Genomic DNA, 23,021 nt, shown 5'->3' with positions numbered 1-23,021 from the left:
GCGTGTTATACCGGAGACAAATTCCTTGTGTGTTCTACATACTTGGCCAATAAAGATGATTCTGATTCTGATTCTGATTCTGAGTCGAATGCCATATAATACAAGTGAGTTTTGAGAAGGGCTTTGAAGATGGGCAGCGAGGAGGCTTGCCGAATGTTCAGTGGGAGGTCATTCCAGAGAGAGGGACCAGCAACAGAAAAGGCTCGATCCCCTCTGAGCCTCAGTTTAGTTCTTGGTACTTCTAGCAAAGTCTGGTCCACAGACCTGAGGCGCCGGGCAGGTGTAGGAAAAAAAAAATCACAAATATTACCGTATTTTCACGACTATAAGGCGCCATTAAAAGTCTTAAATTTTCTCCAAAATGGACAGGATGCCTTATGATGCGGAGCGTCTTTTATATGCGCTGAGTTCCGAAATCTGAATGACAGCCGACACACTGTTTACATAGAGAAAAGGCGGAAGTAACTGGCCAGGCATGAGGGAAAGAAGACGGCCAATCAGGGAAGGGTGGGCGTGTATATATACATATATGGAGAGGGAGAGAGAGAGAGAGAGAGAGAGAGAGAGAGAGAGAGAGAGAGAGAGAGAGAGAGAGAGAGAGAGAGAGAGAGAGGACAGGCAAGCTGGGGAGCAGTCCGCCAATGGTGAAGGGTGGGCGTGTAGGTGGACGCTAAAGGGACCCCGCAAGCAGGTAACAACACCTGTATAGAGTGTGGCAATGTGCATTGTTGCAAAACAACTCCGGTTTTGGTTTCTAAGAACCCCCGAAAATAAATTCGACAAAGAGACACGCCTACGAAGCTCAGTTCAAACTTCAAGCCATCGGTTATGCTTTTGGCATGCGTGCCCATCTCACAGCAGCGGTGAAAAACCAAGTCAAGCAAATGAACTCCGAGCTTGCCGTTATTCCCGGAGGCTTGACTAAAGAACTCCAACCGCTGGACATCGGCATCAACCGGGCGATCAAAGTAAAGTTGCGAATGGCATGGGAACAATGGATGATCGATGGCAAACACAACTTTACAGAGAGTGAGAGGCAGCTCTGGGCGAGTTACGCCAGAATTTGCAAATGGATTGTGGCTGCTTGGACGAACGTGTCTGCTTGCACTGTTGTTCGAGTTTTTGGCAAAGCCGGCAATATTTCTGTGGAGCCACATGGCAATGAGAGTGACTCTGACAATGAGAGGTGGCGTTTTTGATGGATTACGGTACTTGCACAATTGTTCAATTCTTTCTACACACACGCGAGCTGCCACCATGTTTCGCTCTGTTCTTTACTTTCAAATGTGGGAAAGCTTCACATGAGAGAAATGTTGACTTTGCTGTTGCTGCTCCTTCTTTCCGCTCGGCAATGCGTAGCAACTCACACTTTAGCATGTGATGCGTTCAATGACAACTGGGATGTGCAGTCCTCTGCTTCTGATACAGAGGATGAGGACTTTGATGGATTTCTGGGTGATGATTGATCGAAAAACGTGAGAACATCGTACGATGGCAAAATAAAATACACCCGAACTCAGTTCTGCTTTCGTTGCCTTTTTAAACACGTGCTTTAGCGTGTATCCGTATGTCTTGGCATGCTACCGTATGCTTCAAGCTAACGTGTTAGCGTGCGCGCATGCATGGCGTATGTTTAAGCTGGCGTATGTTTTACCACTGTAAAACTTCGCCCATTAATACAGTGCGGTTTGCCTAAGTGTAAAATACAGAAATGGCACCCATTAATGAGACTGCGCCCAACCGTATGGTGCGTCGAATGGTCGTGAAAATATGGTAGGTCTCTCCTGTCATTAGCTTTCTCATGAAAAATCCTTGAATGAAGGGTAGTTTTGACGATTATTGGCATCAAACTCTGAAAAGCAATTTTAAAACGGCAATATCTGGAAATCGTTTTCACTTGTAGCCTTAAAAATTTCGACAGTTGTCCTGAAGACCTGTATAATGTCCGACAGTAGCATACAAGGATTGAAGATCCCTTATAGGAACTGGGCATATGTATGCTATCAAAAAAGCTAACACAACAGAAAAGAGACGTTCTTTAGAGAATTTGTAAAGTGACTGCCAAATTAATGAGACAACGGAATTGGATCTGTAATGTAAAATCTTAAAATGCTCAAATCAACATTACTATTTGATTTGGTCTAGTAATCCGTGTGGCTGTATATACTGAATGTATGACGAAATGCGCAGTCATTTGCAGACATAAAAAGCTGCTTTCCCCATGTTCAACTCACATTCATTGACTTATTCCATTTGTAAATACAGCTGTGGTTCATTTTAATGTTCTCGTAAAGTTACATTTATCAATAGCATTTAGTCACATGTTGACAATGACATTGATAAAAAATTGCCCCCTGCTGTGATATTTACTCGTAGCCTATTAGGATACTAAAAAGCCCCACAAAACACCCTAGCTGTATCAGCATTTATTAAAAAAACTGACAACAAGGAAAAAAAACTCCTTCCCAGTATTTAAAGATTATTTTTTGAAAAGAAGTTCATCTATCCATCCATTTTCTGAACCGCTTTATCCTCAAGACTGCGGAGAGTGCTGGAGCCTACTCTAGCCATTTTCGGGCAGTAGGCGGGGACACCCTGAACCGGTTGCCAGCCAATCGCAGAGCACACAGAGACGAACAACCATCCAGGCTCACACTCACACCTAGGGACAATTTAGACTCAAATTTTTAGAGTGTTCGATCAGCCTGCCATGCGGAGTACCCGGATAAAACCCACGGGCAGAACATGCAAACTCCACACAGGAAGGCCGGCGCTGTGATCGAACCTCTGCAGGGTGAGTTTGACGCGCGAACCACTCGATCACCGGGCCACCAGTACTTCCTTTTTTGAGTCTAAATATTTGTGGAACTGATCAACCAAGAAGTAACCATATTTTGGAGATTGTTGAACCTACCACGACACACAGAGACAAAAGTGAAAGAAGTCTTAATCCTGCAAAAATGGGGTCTCAATAACTCTTTAAATTAATTTCATTTTGACAAACCAAACTTTGGGATAAGTTTAAGTTCCTACCATACTACCTTATAATTGAGTTTTAAACCTAACATTCCAAATTTCAGAGCTATTCGTAATGGATAGTTATTGTGGAAATTTTGAAGGCTACAGGTGAGATAATTTTCCAGATATATTGCAAAAAAAAATGTCTACACTACCAAATATTCAATAAGTTTTCATTAGAGAAATATTGACAAGAGACACCCAATACAGCAATCACGAGTTTGTCGTGGAGGTTACGTTCCAAAAAGAACCAGTGATAAGTGAAATCCGTGAAGTAGGATTTATGAAAAAAAAAATGAGAGGGACGAAATTTCAAATGTGCTGTATGTTTGACATACAGCACGTTTGACACCATAATGCCATCTGTGCTGTATGTCAGCACATTTGAAATTCTAATTCAATTTGAATGTACTTTTTACAGTGATTATACAACACTGAACTGTGTATACAATGCAGAGGCGATTGCTCTCAGACTGCAACCGAAGCGCAGCTTCCCCTAAAATGTCAAAATGTAAGTGATCAAATATGTATATGCGTGTATGTATAATTGTGTGGACATGTCATTGACTAAATATGCATTACAACGCGCTCAACTTTTGTTCCGAATCAGCTTCTTTTTACTGGTTACGATGCGACTCTCTTCTCATTCATTCCTGCAGCTTCACTGTGCTTTTGTGTGTGTGGCGTAGACTGTGCGTATGCTGGGCGTCTCGAGAGTTATAATAATATATCACATTTGTAAGCGCCTTTCACAACACTCAAGGACACTGTACAGCCAAGACCAATAGTAAAACACAGATAAAATAATAAAGAAAGAAAGAAAGATTTAAGGTGGGTAGGCAAGTCTGAATAGGTGGGTTTTGAGCTGGGTTTTGAATAAGGAAAGAGAGTCAATATTAAGAATGATGGGAGGAAGTGAGTTCCAGAGTTTGGGGGCAGAGCGACTGAAGGCTCTGCACCCCATTGTACTGAGACGGGCAGAGGGTAGAAAATGGTGGAGGGAGGATGAGGACCTGAGTGAGCGAGAGGGAATGGAGATTTGAAGAAGATCTGATAGATAGGGGGGCACAAGGTTATGGATGGCTTTGAATGTATAGAGATGTAATTTGAAATTGATTCTAAGTTTGACAGGAAGCCAGTGGAGCTGTCGGAGGATGGGAGTTCTCGTAATGATCCGGGCTGCTGAATTCTAAACAAGTTGAAGTTTATAGAGGAATTTTTGATGGACACCGAAGAGGAGTGAGTTGCAGTAGTCAATACGGGAAGTGATGAGACTGTGAACAAGGATAGCGGTGGTGTGCGGAGTGAGTGAGGGACGGAGGCGGTCTATATTGCGAAGGTGGAAATGAGCGGACCGGGTAATGTTATTGATGTGGGAGTGAAAGGATAGTGAACTGTCAAGGATGACACCCAGACTCTTCACCAGGGGGGAAGGAGATATAGCGGCATTATCAATTATGAGGGAGAAACTGTCGGCTTTGTTTCGAGTGGATTTGGTACCGACGAGTAGGAGTTCAGTTTTATTGCTTTTTAGCTTGAGGAAATTATGGGTGAACCAAGATTTGATTTCTGAGAGACAGTGAGAGAGGGATGAGGGTGGGAAAGAAGCGTCGGGTTTGCTGGAGAGATAGAGCTGGGTGCCATCCGCAAAGCAGTGAAAGTGTAAGCCAAATTTGCGGAAAATGTTTTCAAGCGGAAGGAGGTAGACAATGAAGAGGAGCGGACTTAGGACAGAACCTTGGGGAACACCAGAAGAAACGGGGGATTGTGAAGTAAAAGAATCAAGTTGAATGAACTGAGAGCGGCCAGTGAGATATGAGTGGAACCAATGTAGAGGGGTGTTGGTGATGCCTATGATAGAGAGTCAATTGAGGAGGATGGGGTGAGAGATTGTGTCGAAGGCTGCACTCAGGTCAAGGAGGATGAGGATGGAGATTAGGCCAGAGTCTGCTGCCATGAGAAGATCGCTTGTGATTTTTATGAAGTTTCAGTACTGTGACGGGGACGGAAGCCGGACTGGAATTGTTCATAAAGACTATTGTCGGTGAGGTGGGAGTGGAGCTAAGAGGCGACAGTTTTCTCCAGAATTTTCGAGATGAAGGGAAGATGGGAAATGGGGCGTAGGTTATTGAAGTCATTGGGATCTGAACCAGGTTTTTTCAGAATTGGGGTGACCGCTGCAGTTTTGAAGAGCACAGGAACAATTCCAGTCGACAGAGAGGAATGGATAATGGCTGAGATGAAGGGAAGCAGAGAGGGTAGGCAGGATTTGACCAGAACTGTGGGGAGGGGATCGAGCTGACAGGCGGAAGTCTTGGATTTAATGATGAGGTCTGAAATTAATGAGAGATGGGGGAGTTCAAAAGAAGAGAACACTGTGCAAGGGGTGAGAAGGTCAGAGGAGGGGAAAGGTACAGAGGAGCCCAGATGCTGGTGGATTCCGTTGATTTTTTCATAGAAAAAGAGGAGAAGTGCGTTGCAGGTGTCACGAGAATAAAAGTGAGGTGGTAGGGAGTCAGGAGGTTGAGTGATTCTGTTCCAAAGGGAAAAGAGAGTCTTAGTATTTCCAGCATTGGAGCAGATGAGTCCGGAGTAGTAATGTGATTTTGCTTGAGAGATGGAATCCTTGTAGAGGGATAGTTGAGCTGCATAGATGTCCTTGTGAGCAGTGAGGCCGGTTTTCCTATAAAGTCTCTCATGCTGCCGGGTTTGGGATTTCAAGGAACGGAGATGAGGGGTGAACCAAGGGGCAGACCGGGTAAAAAGGACAGAGCGGGACTTGACAGGGGCGAGCGTATTGAGGATGCTGTGTGAGACCAGAGTTACATCGGAAAACCAAATCATCAGGAGTGGAATCAATGTCCGAGTCAGGGTGATCAGCCATGCAGTGAGAGAGTCAATGTTAATGTCTTTAATATCACAGTAAACAATGGTCCGGGGTGATATGGCAGTTGGAGCTGGAGTGTAATGTTGAATGAGATAAGGAAGTGGTCCGTCATTGGAAGGTCGTCAGCAGTACAGTTGGAGGGGGAAATACCAGAGCAGTGTGACCTTTGATGTGTGAGGGAAAATCTACAAATTGATCAAAACCAAAACTGTTAATTGAAGAAGTGACGTCAATGGTGAGAGGAAGAGCAGTGTTGTCCATATGTATATTAAAATCTCCCAGGATTATTACATTTGGTGACAGAGAGGAGAGATGGGTGAGGACAGTAGACACTTCATTTACAAAGTCGCGGTGGGGTTTGGAGGAGCGGTACACTGTGGCAATAATCGTGGGAATGAGTCCGGATATTTGACAGGCAAGGCATTCAAAAGAGGAAAGTGGCGGGAGAGAAACCGGAAGTAGTTTCCATTTCTCGCGGTATACTATCGCGAGACCTCCTCCGCGACCAGAATCGCGGGGCTTGGAAATGTAAACAAATCCCGGGGGAGTGGAATCGCTCAACTGTGAGAAGTCCCTGGGAGTTTGCCAGGTTTCATTTAAGCAAAGAATGTCAAGGTTACGGTCCGTGAGGATATATTGAATGAGATTACCCTTCCCAGTAAGCGAACGGATGTTAAGTAGCCCAAAGTTGACGGCGGCAGTCTCGCTGCTGCGGGGACCGTTAGCCGACCTAGCCAAGGCACGATGGTCGATGGATCGGCCGGCGTTTCTGGATGGCCGACGGGAGGAAGACCAGAAAGAGGTGATGCTGTTGGATCGGTTGAGGCAGAAGCCCCGACGAGATCCACGATGAATATATTTCCGGGAAGGAAAGCGAACGATGTCCGGGAGCCGGTGTAGAGCAGGAGGGCCCAGCCATTGGAAGCGGAGCCGAAGGAGCTCGGCCACCGAGTACTGGAGCAGACCCTTGACAGGTCGATGGAGGAGCGGCAGGTTGACAGGTAGGACGCTGAGACGCCGGGACGAAACAGTCGAAGATAGTTGAGAGTGCGAGGCAGGCGTGAATGGGGGCTGGGTGGAATGACTGTGAGATGATGATAGTGATTCCATGCGAAACAGTAAAACTATCGAGCGTAAAAACACAAAAGTTTGTGGGAGAGCAGCGGCAGCCAAAACGCGCCAGCGTTCACTCTACCCGGAGTTCAGTGTAGGTTGTCCCAATTCATCAAAACGAGACGAGACATTGGATAAATGCAGGTTTTGTCCCACCCTTTGGACGCTCAGCGTCTCTGGGAGTCTATGGAAAGTGGGCGTTTATAGGTTGGCCCGGAAACTCAGCTTTCTGCATGATGATTGGATCATCTGTCCCAGGCTGAATTTCTTTTTGATGGATAGCGAAATTATCCAATCACAGATCTTATGGTGCAGGCAATCTAATTTTTTTGAAAAGGAACAGAGATTAGAATTCACGGATAAATAAATGGACACATTTTATGATGTAGGCCAAAATTGAGCTTCCCCTCCTTAACAGACCAGCATCCGCCACTGATACAATGAAACCAAAGACCAAAAACTTGCAAAGTAAATTTGGCAAGCTGTACAGAGACGAGGTGCAGAGACTGTTCACGTTGGTCGGTGCCCAAGCCAATCTGGATGCAGAACGCAATTTACTGTTTAAAAGCATTAAAAAAAAAAACGCACAAATAAAAATTGTGAAACAGCAAAGCCGCAAAATGTGAACCACGTTAGAGCGAGGGATCACTGTATTTCAAATCTTACCGATTAAGAAGCGGGACTTTTTACGAATTTTTACAGGACATTCTGAGGTGGTCACATGGGGTGTATTTGATGAAATGGCAAGGAATGACCATCAAGAACAAGAACATTTGGTCATGATTCTTGTTTTAAAGACCCAATGAGTGTGAATTAAATTAAGCACACCAACATCCAGAGCTTGACAGACAATGAAGAAAGTAAGAAAGTTTGAACTGACCATTGGGATATCCTTGAGTAGTACCAACGATACAGACGGAGTGAGCTCGTATCCACCCGGTGGTTAATGGATCGATACTGGAGGAAGGCAAGTAAACAGGCTGACTAAACAATATTGGACATTGTCAACATCATCGAAAACTGACAAAAATACGACACACGTATACAGCTTTAAAACTCCATAATTGGGGACAATAAACATAAATGGGTTAAATATAACACCCAACTATTGGTAACACAAAAATATGAAAAGGATTAACATCCTGATAATTTCATGAATCAAAATTTTTGCACCACACAATGCATTCTGGGAACCATTGTAAATAGCACAGCCAACTTACGCTGCTTTATTATTTATTATTCATTCTACAAATATCACTAATGCTTTATTTTATATTGCACTGATATTGAACTGTGTAGTTCTTTTCTGAAACATTTGTTTTGTGCATATATATTATATATACACACACACACATTATATATATATATATATATATATATATATATATATATATATATATATATATATATATATATACTAGAGCTGTCAAACGAATATTTAGTCGTGATTAAAACGCTGTCATGATGAACTCACAATCGTGATTACTCACACATTTTTTATCATTTTTTATAGTAATAATTTCCTTTTATCATAATCATCTTTATTGGCCAATTATGTAGAATACACAAGGAATTTGTCTACACGCTGGATTAGTATAATCATAAACAGGGACATGACAAATTAGTATGGAAAAATAAGTATGGAAGGACATTTCGTAATGTAAGTGTACTGTTTTGCGGTGGTACCGCCCAGTGACAACTGTGAGACAAAGTGCAAAATATCAAGCAGAGCTAAAGTAATCAGTGGTAGAATACAAAATTATAACAGTTGTACAGTCGCTGCAGAAAATCATTGAACCATTTTAAAGTGGCAGGTAGCAGTATTTGTAGTACAAAAAGTGTGCAATTGAGCAGATGTCCTTGAGCACTTTGAATTGTCCGGTGCGGTGGAGTACACATCAGTAAACAGTGACTGTTTAGGGAGATAATGGCGAGATGGAAGAAGCTGTTTAAGTGTCTGCTGGATTTGGTGCACAGGGATCGGTAGCACCTGCCTGAGGGGAGTAGCTGGAAAAGGTGGTGGGCAGGATGCGGGGGATCCAGTAGGATTTTCCGTGCCCTTGTCTTGATTCTTGCAGTGTGCAAGACTGGGGAGGGCGGTGCCAATGATTTTTTCCGCCATCCTAACTGCCCCTGAAATCGGATTTTGTCCTTTTTTGTGGCGGCCCCAAACCAAACCGTGATGGAAGAACACAGGATTGATTCGATGACTGCCATGTAGAACTGTCGTAGCACCTCCTGTGGCAGGCCATGCTTCCTCCGCAGCCTCAAAAAGTTCATCCTCTGCTGGGCACTTTTCAGGATGGAGTTGGTGTTGATCTCCCACTTCATGATCTGGGAGACTGTGATTCCCAAGGAACTTGAAGGTCTCGACGGTTACACAGGGCATTTGGATAGTGTGAGGGGCAGCTGTGTTGAAGGATGTTTCCTGAAGTCCACAATCATCTCTACAGTCTTGAGCATGTTCAGTCCGAGGTTGTGTCGGTTGCACCAGAGCTCCAGCTGCTCCACTTATTGTCGGTACGCAGACTTGTCGCCGTCTTTGATGAGATCGATGACCATGGTGTCGTCTGCGAACTTTATGAGTTTGACAGCTGGGAGGGTCAGGAAGCTGAGGATCCACTGGCAGATCGTAGGGGACACACCGAGCTGGAGAAGTTTAGGGGTGAGGAGTTCTGGGATGATGGTGTTGAACGCAGAGCTGAAATCCACAAACAAGATCCTTGCATAGGTCCCTGTGCTGTCGAGGTGCTCGAGGATGTAGTGCAGGCCAATGTTGACTGCGTCCTCCACATACCTGTTTGCCTGGTAGGCTAACTGAAGAGGGTCCAGCAGGGGTCCGGTAACGTTCTTTAGGTGGTTGAGCATAAGGCGTTCAAAGGACTTTGTGACCACAGACGTCAGAGCGACAGGCCGATAGTTGTTCAGTTCCGATGTTGCCGGTTGCTTGGGCACTGGGATAATGGTAGACTGTTTGAAGCAGGATGGGACCTAGCACAGCTCCAGGGATCTGTTGAAGATTTGTGTGAAGACTGGAGCCAGCTGGTCAGCGCATACTTTCAGGCAGGAGGGGGACACTTTGTTATGTATTTTTGTCCTATATTTTCCCGTTTTAATCCTCTCATCAGCAATGCGAATTATTTCAGCTTGAGTCCAGCTGTGGACAATGTTTACAGGCTTGCATGCAGCAGCCATACATTTAGCTATGGCTTCGGCAAATAAGTTCTTTGTCGTGTTATCCATTTTCTTCGCTTTGAAATGATTCATAGCTGTCCGTCTTAGACGAGGGGGCGGAGTACTCACATCAGCTGCGTGCTTGGCCATTTAGTGGAATTTCAGACTCGACGTGCCGTGATGATACCTCAGTTTACGACTGCATAACATTCAGGTAACTTTGGTCTTGTCAGTGGAACCATCTGGCCACTTTTAAAGGAAAACTTTCCATTCATAAACCCTTTAAGTATCTGTTTTTAGTGTCTCGTGCTGCTGTGGCAGCGCGCTTGTTGTTTTGTTTCCGGTTTATTTATAGAGCAACGTAACATCCGCTGTGACGTGTTGCTGCGTTAATCTTGCAAAATAATTTTTTTTAACCATGTTAAAATTAAATGGATGCCAATAACGCGCTAAACTGACAGCTCTAATATACTGTATACATGATATATCGCAGGGCACACAGAAACGAACAACCATTCGCACTCACACCTAGGGACAATTTAGAGTGTTCAATCAGCCTGCCACACATGTTTTTGGAATGTGGGAGGAAACCGGAGCACCCAGAGAAAACCCACGCAGGGCCGGGGAGAACATGCAAACACATGAACACAGGGAGGCCGGAGCTGGAATCGAACCCGGTACCTCTGCACTGTGAAGCCGACGTGCCAAAGACAGCTGGGATAGGCTCCAGCACCCCCCGCGACCCTAGTGAGGATCAAGCGGCTCGGAAGATGAATGAATGAATGAATGATATGTATATATATATATATATATATATATATATATATATATATATATATATATATATATATACACATACATAGAAATATACTTACACACATACATACAGTATATATGTGTACATTTATATAAGAGCCGTCAAACGATTAACACATTTAATCTAATTAAAAATGCAACTGTCATAATTAACTCAAATAAACTAAAAATTAATCGTGACTACTCACACATTTTTTATCGTTTCTGAATTTCCTTTTATATTTTTTGTCCTATTTTTCCCATTTCAATGCTCTCGACATGGAATCATGAATCTGTTTTCTATGTGCAAAATGCAAATATTTACTGAAATAACAATTTCGATTTTCAATTTTACATGAACATTTTCCACTTGGAGCAGTTATTCACACAATATTACTGTCCATCAACAACAGTGGAAAAAATATTTTGTCACACAGCAGCTGCTTTAACAGCTCTTTTTATGGAATCAAACAGAGAAATATAGCATTATAAAGTGCACATCTAAGGTAAACTGGTACTCTGCCTATAGTGGATTTAAGCCATGGTTGCATACTTCGTTTTTCTCAAGTTTGCTTTGAATACAGCAGTCAGGCTATGTTGATTCTGTTGGTCCTTCTTGCGCGGAAGTCTTTCTACCGTTTTGTGTAGACATCATTTCGTTGGCTAAACTTGGTTCGATGACAACACCGGAGACATTTTATTTTCAGGATGGTCGCTACGACTGCACCGCTGAACTCTCAACGTGCTGAGCTCAGCACACCATCAGTCAGACGAACACAGAGAAGCTCCACCCGCTTTATTTATATGGACACGGAACACTGTAACCTTCCACACAAAATAGTTCCAAACAAGTAACAATCGCGTCAGTGGCATACATCGTATTTGACAGGCTACCTGCTCTTTATTAACGAGAGGCTCATCAACCTAGTCTCTTATTTCTCTCCCGAAACAGTGTATTTTCCCGCTTGGTGTACCGTAGCCTTCTCCACCACATACAATTTCTGGACATTGCTTATAATGGAGGCTCTCGCTGATGTTTTTTTTTAACTGTCCTTCAATAAAGTTTCACCTCCACTACGTTGGGGGGCAGTGGCGCTCTCATTGGCAGTTTGCGCAGGGAGCATTCAAAGTGAGGAAATATGACGATGCGTATGCAGCGCTTGGCTTCACTGTGACTCCGGTGACAGACGAGAAAACATCACTGTGCTTACAGTGTTTAAAAATGTTGGCAGCGGACTGTATAAAGCCAAATAAATTAAGGCGCCACTGAAATTACACCCCAATTACGCTGATAAGCTGCTTGAGTTTTTTTCAGCAAAAACGTGCCGAATATTGCCAACAATCATGCCGCTTTGTGACTGCTACTTCAGTAAACTAAAATACAGATCCCAGCTACACATTGAGCAGGAGCCGAGAGTTGCTGTGTCCTGCTTCAAACCTTGCTTCGAAAACCTGTGCATTGCAAAATGTGCTCAATGTAGCCATTAATCCAGACATCATCTTTGATTAAAAAAAAATCTCCACAAATTATTTTCCATATTTTTGTTTTGCAGGTTACATATTTTTATGTTGTGTTATGTTAATTTTGGTGATCAGTTTGAATGCATTATTTATTGATTCTGCGTAATTTTATTTTCAGAATCGTATGGTTTGACATGGTCGGTCAAAAATGTTTACAATTTAATTAAGGATTTAATTGTATTTTTGAATTTCTAAGGCTCTTAGGGTCCTGTTCACCTTATACAACTCCAAGCATTCAGTGATCATGTATGTGGCATTAAGATACTCTTTATTTGTCCCACACTGGGGAAATTTACAGCGTCCAGCAGCAAGAATGTGGATATAAAGAAGGAAAAACAAACAAACACTGTTCAATTAAGTGCAATATAAATACAAAATGGATAAATCGCAGTGCTATTTACAATTGTTTTTCACATCACACACATCACATCACATCATTTAATTATTATTATTATTATTAGTTATTTTTATTCAGCAGCCTGACAGCAGTCGGTAGAACGAGCGTCGGTATCTCTCCTTCTGACAGCGCGGGTGTAACTCGTCTCTGGCTGAAGGAGCTACCCAGTGCTGTCAGGGCGGGCTGGAGAGGGAAGGAGGGACTGTCCATCATAGCTTTTAGCTTAGTTAGCATCCTTTTATTGCCCACCTCCTCCAGAGTGTCAAGAGAGCAGCCCAGGACAGAACTGGACTTCCTGACCAGTCGCTCCAATCCCTTTCTGTCCCGGGCTGAGATGCTGCCCGACCAGCAGACAATGCCATAATGGATGGCCGAGGCCACCAATGAGTTATAGAAAGTCGTAAACTATAATAATAATAATACATTTTATTTATAAGAGCCTTTCAAGACACCCAAGGACACTTTTACAATAACAAAAAACACAAAACAATACGGGTTGAGCAGCGGCAGCCAAAACGCGCCAGCATTCACTCAACTCGGAAGTCAGAAAGAAACCACAAGGGAGAGAGAGAGGAGAAAAAAAAACGCTTGAACTACCCTCATTTTGAGGATAATTCTAGCAAAAAACTCTTACAAGCATATGATGTGTATGATATGTTACAAGACATAAACAATGAAGACGCTGAAACAAGGGAATGTATGAAGGAGGGGGTGATGGTGGGGGACTAGCTTCCGTGCATACTTTCATCAGGGGAAGGTCGAGATGCAGATGTTGTTTTGGTAGCAGGCTGCCCAAGAATTTAAGACAGCCTTGAGTCCGTAGCTTATGTCTCTTTAGTGGCGTCAATCAGCCAAATCTGCGATTTCAGTCAATATCTGAGCACGGATTCTGGTTTCTCCAAGTTCTTTACCATCTTGCAGAGATGCTCCAAAACCGCAACAGTTTGTGGTTGAGCACAGTCTAAGTCTGAGTGTTGGACATCCGTACTATGCCATCCTTAGACCGGCAGTCTCTTCACTTCCAATAGAGCCGCTCCCGTCGGTTGAATTTTGCGATAGATCAGGAAACTGCTAACATCAAACAGCAGCATACCTGTTATCAGAAGGCCCACAATGTAGATGTCTTCCACATCCTAAATGGACAGTATTGACAGGCACACCATTCTCCACTTCCTCCAGGGATCTAGGGTATATACCCAGCAGCAAATGTCCACGAGGGGCAAGCAGGCACACCACTGCCTGCTCTTCTCATCGAGAAAATTTTGTCTATGGCATCGAGAGACCAGTCAACCAATTCCATGTTTGTTTTTAGGATGGAAATGCGACAAGAGCCTAGAAAAAGACAGCACATGGACTGAGCGGCAAGCGGGGAAGGGTGGGGGGGACAGGAGCAGAAAGCAAAACGGTCCGCCTTCGTCGTGTAACATACTTTAAACTGAGCTATCATCATTGCACGTCTGAAATACCACTTGGCCAAGCACGTAGCTGGCGTGAGTACTATATATATGGATTGCATCTAACGACTCCATTACAGATTGCCAGCGAGAGCCTCCATTACAAACTGTGTACAGAGATTGTACGTAGCGGAGAAGGCGAAGGTACACCAAGCAGGAGAAGACACTCTTTCGGGAGAGAAATAAGAGACTAGGTTGATGAGCCTCTGGTGAATAAAGAGAGCAGGTAGCCTGTCGAATACGATATAAGCCACTGACGTGATTGTTACTTGTTTGGAAGTATTTTGTGTGGAAGGTTACAGTGTTCTGTGTCCATATAAATAAAGCGGGTGGAGCTTCTCTGTGTTCGTCTGACAGTGACGGTGCGCTGAGGTATGTCGAGAGTTCAGCCGTGTAGTGGTAGCGACCTAGCGAACACACTGAAAATAAAACGTCTCCAGTGTTGTCATCGAACCAAATGTAGTCATCCGAAATGATGTCTACACAAAACCATAGGAAGACTTCCGCGCAAGAAGGACCAACACAATCAACATAGCTGTGTTCAAAGCAAATTTGAGAAAAACGAAGTATGCAACCATGGCTTAAATCTACTATAGGCTGAGTACTAATTTACCTTTGATGTGCACTTTATAATGTTATATAGCTCTGTTTTGATTCCATAAAAAGAGCTGTTAAAGCAGCTGTTGTGTGAGAATATTTTTTTCACTGTTGTTAATGGTCAGTAATATTGTGTGAGAGATTGTGTGAACAACTGCTCCAACTGAAAAATGTTCATGTAAAATTGAAAATCGAAATTGTTATTTCAACAAATATTTGCATTTTGCACATAGAAAACTGATTCATGATTCCATGTTGATGAGAGATTAAATGGGGAAAAATGGGACAAAAAAATACAAAAGGAAATTCAGAAAAGATAAAAAATGCGTGAGTAATCACGATGAATTTTTAGTGAATTTGAGTTAATTATGACAGTTGCATTTTTAATTAGATTAAATATTTCAATCGTTTGACAGATCTAATATATATACACATACATACATACATACATACATACATACATACATACATAATGTGTGTGTGTATTTGTAATTTTTTTGTACAGTTGACCTTTGCTGTTCGCTGGGAATAGAGACCAGGATTTCCCACGAATATCAAAAATCTGCATAATATTAAAACCAATTTTTTTTTAGATTATGTATCATGATTTAACCAGGTCAGCAAACTTGGGAATAGATTTTCCTCCATGTGGTCTCTGAACCAAAATGAGAGCAACACCCCTGTTCTGAATTGACAATTCAGCTACATTTATTCAGTATCAATTACCTTTATCATTATGTACTTTGGCTCAAATAAAACTTTGACAAAGGATAAATGTACATTCAGAAAGTACTCCATTATTTCTGTAAATACCAACATAGCAGTTACGAATGTGTTGATGTTCCACAGTATGTTCAGAAAAGCTACGCAGTGTTACAAAGATTGTTTAGTCAAAAACAGAAAGTTTATAATTGCATGTTATTCATGTTTATATTGAAATAACTATTTTTAACATTAAAACAGTACATCACATGTTCACACCATTACTTACTCAAATTGTAAAGGTTTTAGTTACCTGAATGGCATCTTCAATGAAAACAACCGCTTGTTGGATGTAGAGCTCATCTGTCGGAAGAGAGACCGGTGAGAGTAGCAAGACCATCTTTGTCTTAGAGGTAAATCTTCACATATTCCAAAGTTAAAGGCATTGTGAAATCAACTATTCTGGATCAACTGGTCTACCTTAATACGATTTTACAAGGCTAATAGTAAGCATAAAAACTCTGCCTTCCTAAAATAAACAAATGTCTGTGAAATACTGTCTGTGGAACTGGTCCGACTGGTTTGATTTCTACTTAACTAACAGAAGTTCCCGTTCAACATTCGTGTTGTCCTAAGTCGCTTGTGATAAAGAGGTTTCAAGATTCAAGAATAATGTGGAGCCTCTATTAGCTGAAAGAAAGAAGGAGTGGTAGACCTTAAAGCAGGGATGTGCAATTGGGGCTTATGGGCCACATGCTGAGTGGTTCCCTTATTCATTAAAAAAAAAAAAATCTAACAAGTAATTAATTTTTAAAGTATTGGTGGAAAAGAAGGGGCGGGGGGTCCGCAAATTTGTGAATACATGGGTGGCGAACTGTGGTCTACTGGTGTTTTAATTTGTAATATCAACAATCACCACAAGAGGTCAGACATTTCTTAGTTGTACTTATACTGGGTCTTACACTGCCCTATATTGCAATATGAGTCGGCATAAAAATGTTCTTGCGATTCTTGTCTTCACAATCTAGTATAGTGATAAAATATGAAATTTCATGGCTGTGCAATTTAAGTAGAACCATGGATGAAGGCCCTCCCACCGGGAGCTCACCAACAAGCCCAACCTCTAGCCTGGCTCCAGAGGGGGGTCCTGGTGACCCGCATCCGGTCAAGGGAAAATTACGTCTAAATTTCATATTCATCATCAGGGCTCTCTGAGCTGTGTTTTGTCAGGTCCCTCACCTATGACCCGTTTGCCATGGGTGACACGACCAGGGGGCTGAAGCCCCAGACAACCTTGCTCCCTCTGGGACACACAAACAACTGCAACACGATGGTGCCATTTAAAAAATATAATATATTTAAAAAAATAAATCCAGTGCAGTTTCTCATGATTGTACCTGACGGAGATCATTTTGTCGTGCTTTCGTTGATGTTTTAAACAGAAGTGAATTGAATACAACTTTATTGTCAAATGTGCTGTACATGTGTACACGACATGTGTAAGTGAAGTATCTTCTTAATTCTACCACACGATTGCTCCACCACTGAACTCCTTTTACAGAAACACATTTGTTTTGTTTGTTCTTGTCCTTGATTTTGACACGTGCGTCCCTTACGCCACAACAACCCACTCTGATTAAGAAGAGCTACTGGATACTGTGGGAAAGTTATTTATGATATGCTTTTTACATTATTTGTGCAGTTTTAAATTCATTACTGATACACACATGCACACACACACACACACACATACACATACACACACACACACACACACACACACACACACACACACACACACACACACACACACACACACACAGAAAAGAAAGGGCGGGGCTCAAGGAGCAGAGTCGGGCTCTAACGTTTTAAGTTGAAATTATTACGTTAGTTTTTGTTAACTGTAATAACCTGGTTTTCTACAATTGTACGATGGGGCCAATGAAATAGAGTTGAAATATTGCTCATGTGTGTTCCACATCCCTGATTGAAAACGTCATCTGCAATAGTTGTAGTTACGAGTGTCAGTATTAGTTTGTAAGTGAATGTACATTTTTCCATTTCATTCATAGCATAGAGCAGGGGTGCTCAAACTTTTTGGATCGAAGATCTACTTTTCGATTAACTAACCTCCCGGGATCTACACTTAACCGGCACGCACATGCACACACACGCACACATGCACACCCTGATGAGAAACAGCCTGAAACTGAGGCATGCGACGCACTTTTGCAGCCTGTTAACTATCGTAGCTCACACGTACCGTTTTAAAGTGCTTCCCTGGGCCCTCCTTTTTTCGTAAAAATGAGAATGATAAGATGATTAGGGTGCAGTGTAGATTAAAACAAAAAAAAAATATATAGTGCACTCCGCTTAATAGAACACCGGTTAATAGAGTAATCCGCTTAATAGAGCAAAAGGCTCTGGAACCGATTTGCCTAATGCAATTTCCTATAAAGATACTCCGCTTAGTAGAACAGATCTCCGCTTAATAGAACAGACCGTAAGCAATGAACATTGTAAACTAGTGGTTTTCGAAGTGTAGCTATCGCGATACTGTACCACTATCGCGAGAAAACGCGGTAGTTCTAGCCGTATACAGTAACAGGTAGCACGCGTCACTCCACACATAGACACACGCACGTCACAATGGCTTCAACTTCATTCAAGAGACGAGAGAGAGACGAAGTGTAGCTATCGCGATACTGTACCACTATCGCGAGAAAACGCGGTAGTTCTAGCCGTATACAGTAACAGGTAGCACGCGTCACTCCACACATAGACACACGCACGTCACAATGGCTTCAACTTCATTCAAGAGACGAGGGCTATCACCTGCGGATAAGAAGGACATACTCAGACGATACGATGCATTGCCGGATTCTCAGAAGGTACGCCCACGGTTTCCAGGACTTCCCTCTTATCCAGCGCATTGAGAGGGAAGTCAACCGCAAAATTACGGACTCCTGTTTCCAGACAAAAGTAACGAAATTTTTCTCGTGATTTGAGATGTTTGACTGAAGTTGATTAAAGTTGTTGTTTTGTTGTTTGATTAAAGATATGGACGTCCACAGTCGAAATATCTCTTCTAACTCGTCAGCAGGGGTTTTTCTGCGTGCATAACCTGGTCGTCGACGTGTCTGAAGGTGTACCTAATAAAGTGTCTCCGGTTAATAGAAACCCCGCTTAGTAGAACAGAAGCGCTTCGGCCCAATGGTGTTCTATTAAGCGGAGTGCATTGTATATTATTAAGATGTACAAAGACACCAATGGTTGTTTGTTTTTTTTTCTCCTCGACACTCCTCGGATCTACGTGGGACCTTAGAGCTACCGGTAGATCGGGATCTGCCTAATGAGTACCCCTGCTGTAGAGAGCACCGAACAGTATAACTAAGACCATAATTTGGGTCATACTGAGTCAAATGCCAAATAATACGAGCGAGTTGTGAGGCGGGTTTTAAAGATGGGCAGCGAGGAGCCTTGACGAATGTTCAGTGGGAGGTCATTCCAGAGAGAAGGACCAGCAATGTATCTATTCGAGCCCTTTGGGTACTTTGCTTTCTGTAAAACCCTTGTTTTATGTTTTTATTTTTAAACTTTACAAAAAAAGGGCTGGGCCTGATCCTCCTAGGTTCAGATTTCTCAGTACAGCGTGCTTGCTCCACCCTAATAATTTCGTGCAGCTCAAGTTTTTCCTGAAAGGTTTTCCTTATTTTATCTTTGTTTGTCTGTCCATTCTTCTCCTGGTGTTTCCTCCACTCCATCTATGACCAAGTTATTCATCTTTGACTGGCCTTCGAGATAGTCAGTCATTATCAGTTGAAACCAGTCGACGGTCACGTACCTTGTACATTTCTGTTTGCATATTTTTGGAGTGTTCCATTTGTTTAATGCGACTTATCTTTACATCATCAACCTCCTGTGTAAAGTGTATACAGGACTGGCTTTTACTTCTTGCAGCTCCGACATAATATTGTCCATTGCTTGAGTCCATTACCATTTTGACAAAACACGAAAATGTTCCTGCCATCATTTCTCGACGACAGTAAACCACTCCCTATGCTGCAGTAATACTTTGTCATTCATTTAGCTGTTACCCTTTGGGCATTGGCGTTGCGTGACAATTCTTTCTCTCAGATACTCGATCTAAGCCTTTGATGGGTCTTGCTACCTTGCTACTGAGGGTGGCCCTGAGCTGGTTTGTTGATTGTTATTCTCCTGGCCTCTGGCTGTGAGTCTTTCCTTACTTGGCTTTTATATACGTACTGACTGGATGGATGGATGGATGGATAGAATACTCTCTCTCTCTATGTAGTATATGTATGCATATAAAATGCATACATATTTATTGGGTTTTATTTACATACATTTTGGAAAGACGCGATATGTGATATGTCATGATTCTGTTTGTGACCAACAGGTGGCACTGCAGGGTTCTCCCTGGAACTGCACACCTGTTGGTCGTTATCTATTTATTGCTTTAAAAGGACTCGGCACGACCACTCAGTGTCGGGTCATTGTTTCTTTGTTGCTGTCATGTCTGTTTGTTTGCTGTAGCTGTCATGTTCTCAATCATGTTTTACCTACAGCTTGGGTTTTGTTTGATACTTAGGATTCTTTTTGTATTTTAGGACTTTGGTTGTTTTGGATTCAGTTTTCTCTGTGTTTTATTAAATACAATTCATCAAGTTCACCCTGCTCCTCACTCCTGCCTGCTTTTTGGGGTCCTACACCACCACGTCACATGACAGAATGACCCGACCAACTTTACCCCGAAGGTACAAAGGACTGGTCCCTATTCCACGATGTGCCTGGAGGAGCTCGTCTGCGGCCAACACCCCTTTCCCCTTCAGGCAGCGCGGGTCGTGCGGCTGTCACGTTTCCCCGTCAGGCAGCGCATGGCATGCTGCCGTCCCATGTGTCCTCTTCCGGCAGTGCAGGTCATGCGGCTGTCCCATGTTTCCCCTCTAGGCGGCGCTTGTCATGTGGCCGTCCCATGTTCCTCGTACACGTCCGGCCATCTCATGTTCCCCATCACGCCGAGCTCCGTCCACGTCAGGCCAAGCCCAGCCAAAGGGTTTCCGCTGCCCTCCATTCCTGTTCCCTGGCGAGGCAAGGGTTGCCGTCGCTTTTTGTTGATGTTTCCCGGCGAGGCAAGGGTTGCCGTCGCTTTTCGTTCCTGTTCCCCGGCGAGGCAAGCCTTTGATTGACTTTGGGAGGTCTGGAATCCGTCCCTTGAGGGAGGCGTACTGTCATGATTTTGTTTGTGACCAACAGGTGGGACTGCAGGGTTCTCGCTCCAGCTGCACACCTGTTGGTAGTTATCTAATTATTGCTTTAAAAGGACTCGGCACGACCACTCAGTGATGGGTCATTGTTTCTTTGTTGCCGTCATGTCTGTTTGTTTGCTGTAGCTGTCATGTTCTCGATCATGTTTTGTTGAATGTTAGTTTTAGCTACAGCTTGGGTTTTGTTTGATCCTTTGGATTCTTTTTGTTTTGTAGGACTTTGGTTGTTTTGGATTCAGTTTTCTCTGTGTTTTATGAAATACAATTCGTCAAGTTCACCCTGCCCCTCACTCCTGCCTGCTTTTTGGGGTCCACCACCATGTCATCTGACAATATGGGTGTTGAATGTAGCGAAAATGATGTCATTAATATATTTAACATGTACTTAAGGGGTGACATGTTTATGATCTAATGAAAGAAACAAAATAAGCAAGCTCACTGTATTCTTAGCTCAATAATTGTAATGCCCCGAGAAACTGTTCACCAATTGGATAGCACTGTGCATTTCAGGTGGCAGTGGACTGGTCAAAATTAAGATAAAAGCATACAATTCCAAATATAACTTATTGCATATCTTTGTGCTACGCATATTGTGTGGGCATTTATCACGTAATTATTTTTTTAGATATTTTGTGCAGCATTATACTGGACATCACAGGCCCGGGAGCCATATCTGGCCCACCACATAATTTTATGTGGCCTAAAATCAGAACAGAAATATCAAATTGTCGTGTGTACTAAATAAAATGTGTGTGTGCGTGTGGTATATTAAGATATTTTGTGATGTTTTCTTTAATCAATGTATATCTTCTCAGTGAAAAACTGTTTTGAGATGATTGCATGACTTGGTGACTTGCTTGCCTAAGCAATTTCAGAGATGGACTCTGGAGCCTGCTTTGACGACTTCAGAGATAAACCTGCCTTGACGACTTCATAGTCTGCTTTGTTTGAATTGTCAAAACTTGATTGAGATCAATGCCACTTGATTATAAAAGGGGGGGAGCGATGCTCCTCAGCAGAGTCCGCTATGGGTTGCCGTACAAACGCCTAGCTCGTATTGAAGCTCACTCTGCTGAGGGTGTTGGCTCTCCACCCTACTGGCACACAGTAAGAGTTCTTTAGCTTCATACAACTTGTTTGAACTGTGTTATCATTTCTGTGTGGGACCAATAAAGTGCCTATTGTTGGTAGCCAGAAGTGTCTTGTCGTTATTTCTGAGTGCCTATCTCCGACGATCCTTTATAAAACTTGATATTCATTCAAATTGAGTATCAGAAGTGTTTCAAAACAGCGTGTGTCTGCGTGCGTGTGTGTGTTCATTGCAGCCAATGATGGGATAAAAAGAATCAGTGAATTCGACAGTGTCTCAAAGTATGGTCGAGGCTTACACTCGAGATTGTGAAAGCATTGAGGTAAAAAAAAAAGTGCAAGGCAACACATTTAAAATGAAGACCGTTGGAAATAAATTAGCATCATTTTGTGTAAACTGGAAATTTTGGTTTGTGCTTCTGTTGGTGTTTGTGTAATAGACTGCCTTGAAGGCCCTTACAACAAGCCACTGATCAATTTAAAATAAAGTCTACTGATTGACCAAAATGAAGGAGGTTTTAGTTTTTTCCAAACTGCAATTTGATGTTGATTAAATTTGATGAAGTTTTCAGCACTGCAATCAAGCTTGGTTAGGAGATTTTTAGACTGTTGAACCAAAAGAGGTTTCATGACTCCGAAACATTTTTTTAACCAGACACACAACGCTTTGAGATCCATACTCAAAACCAACGATTCAAAATCACCAACTGCACTGCCCTGCATTTTTATTTGTTTTAATTATTCTGGATGATTCTGTTTTTTACTGACTGTCTTTGAGTCTCAAAAGACGTTTATTGCATTGACACATTCTCACAAAATATCGCTTGTGTATCAATTAGGACCTTAAAGTATAGACGTGCCCAAAACGAAACCTACATTAAAAAAAAAAAAACTGATGGCAACAACAGCTCATATTGAGAAAAACTTTCAAGTGACTGATAGCAGAAAAATCCCATGCTTAACGGGTGCATCATGGGAAGAACATG

The 23,021-nt window shown here is 42.6% G+C and overlaps 2 protein-coding genes across 6 annotated transcripts in view; both read right to left on the bottom strand.

The window, feature by feature from the left end:
* The window catches only part of tpcn2 (two pore segment channel 2), a 63,911-nt gene extending 47,625 nt beyond the window's left edge, over positions 1-16,286 (bottom strand). The window contains exons 1-2 of one of the 4 annotated variants that reach the window (XM_052063910.1): positions 15,972-16,285; positions 7,899-7,975 (exon numbers count right to left, since the gene is read on the bottom strand). In XM_052063910.1, the coding sequence (XP_051919870.1) occupies positions 7,899-7,975; positions 15,972-16,058 (164 nt within the window). In that variant the 5' untranslated portion in view covers positions 16,059-16,285. Of the gene's footprint in view, positions 1-7,898; positions 7,976-15,971 lie in introns of all 4 variants that reach the window. The other 3 variants (XM_052063907.1, XM_052063909.1, XM_052063908.1) reach the window with 3 other exon arrangements.
* Positions 1-23,021, bottom strand: part of LOC127599769 (uncharacterized) — a 131,348-nt gene that overhangs the window by 31,322 nt on the left and 77,005 nt on the right. The gene's annotated exons all lie outside the window — the stretch shown is intronic.

Source organism: Hippocampus zosterae, chromosome 4 (assembly GCF_025434085.1).
Source record: "Hippocampus zosterae strain Florida chromosome 4, ASM2543408v3, whole genome shotgun sequence".
In the NCBI taxonomy this organism is placed as follows: Eukaryota; Metazoa; Chordata; class Actinopteri; order Syngnathiformes; family Syngnathidae; genus Hippocampus; species Hippocampus zosterae.
This window is presented reverse-complemented; position numbering and strand designations above follow the sequence as displayed.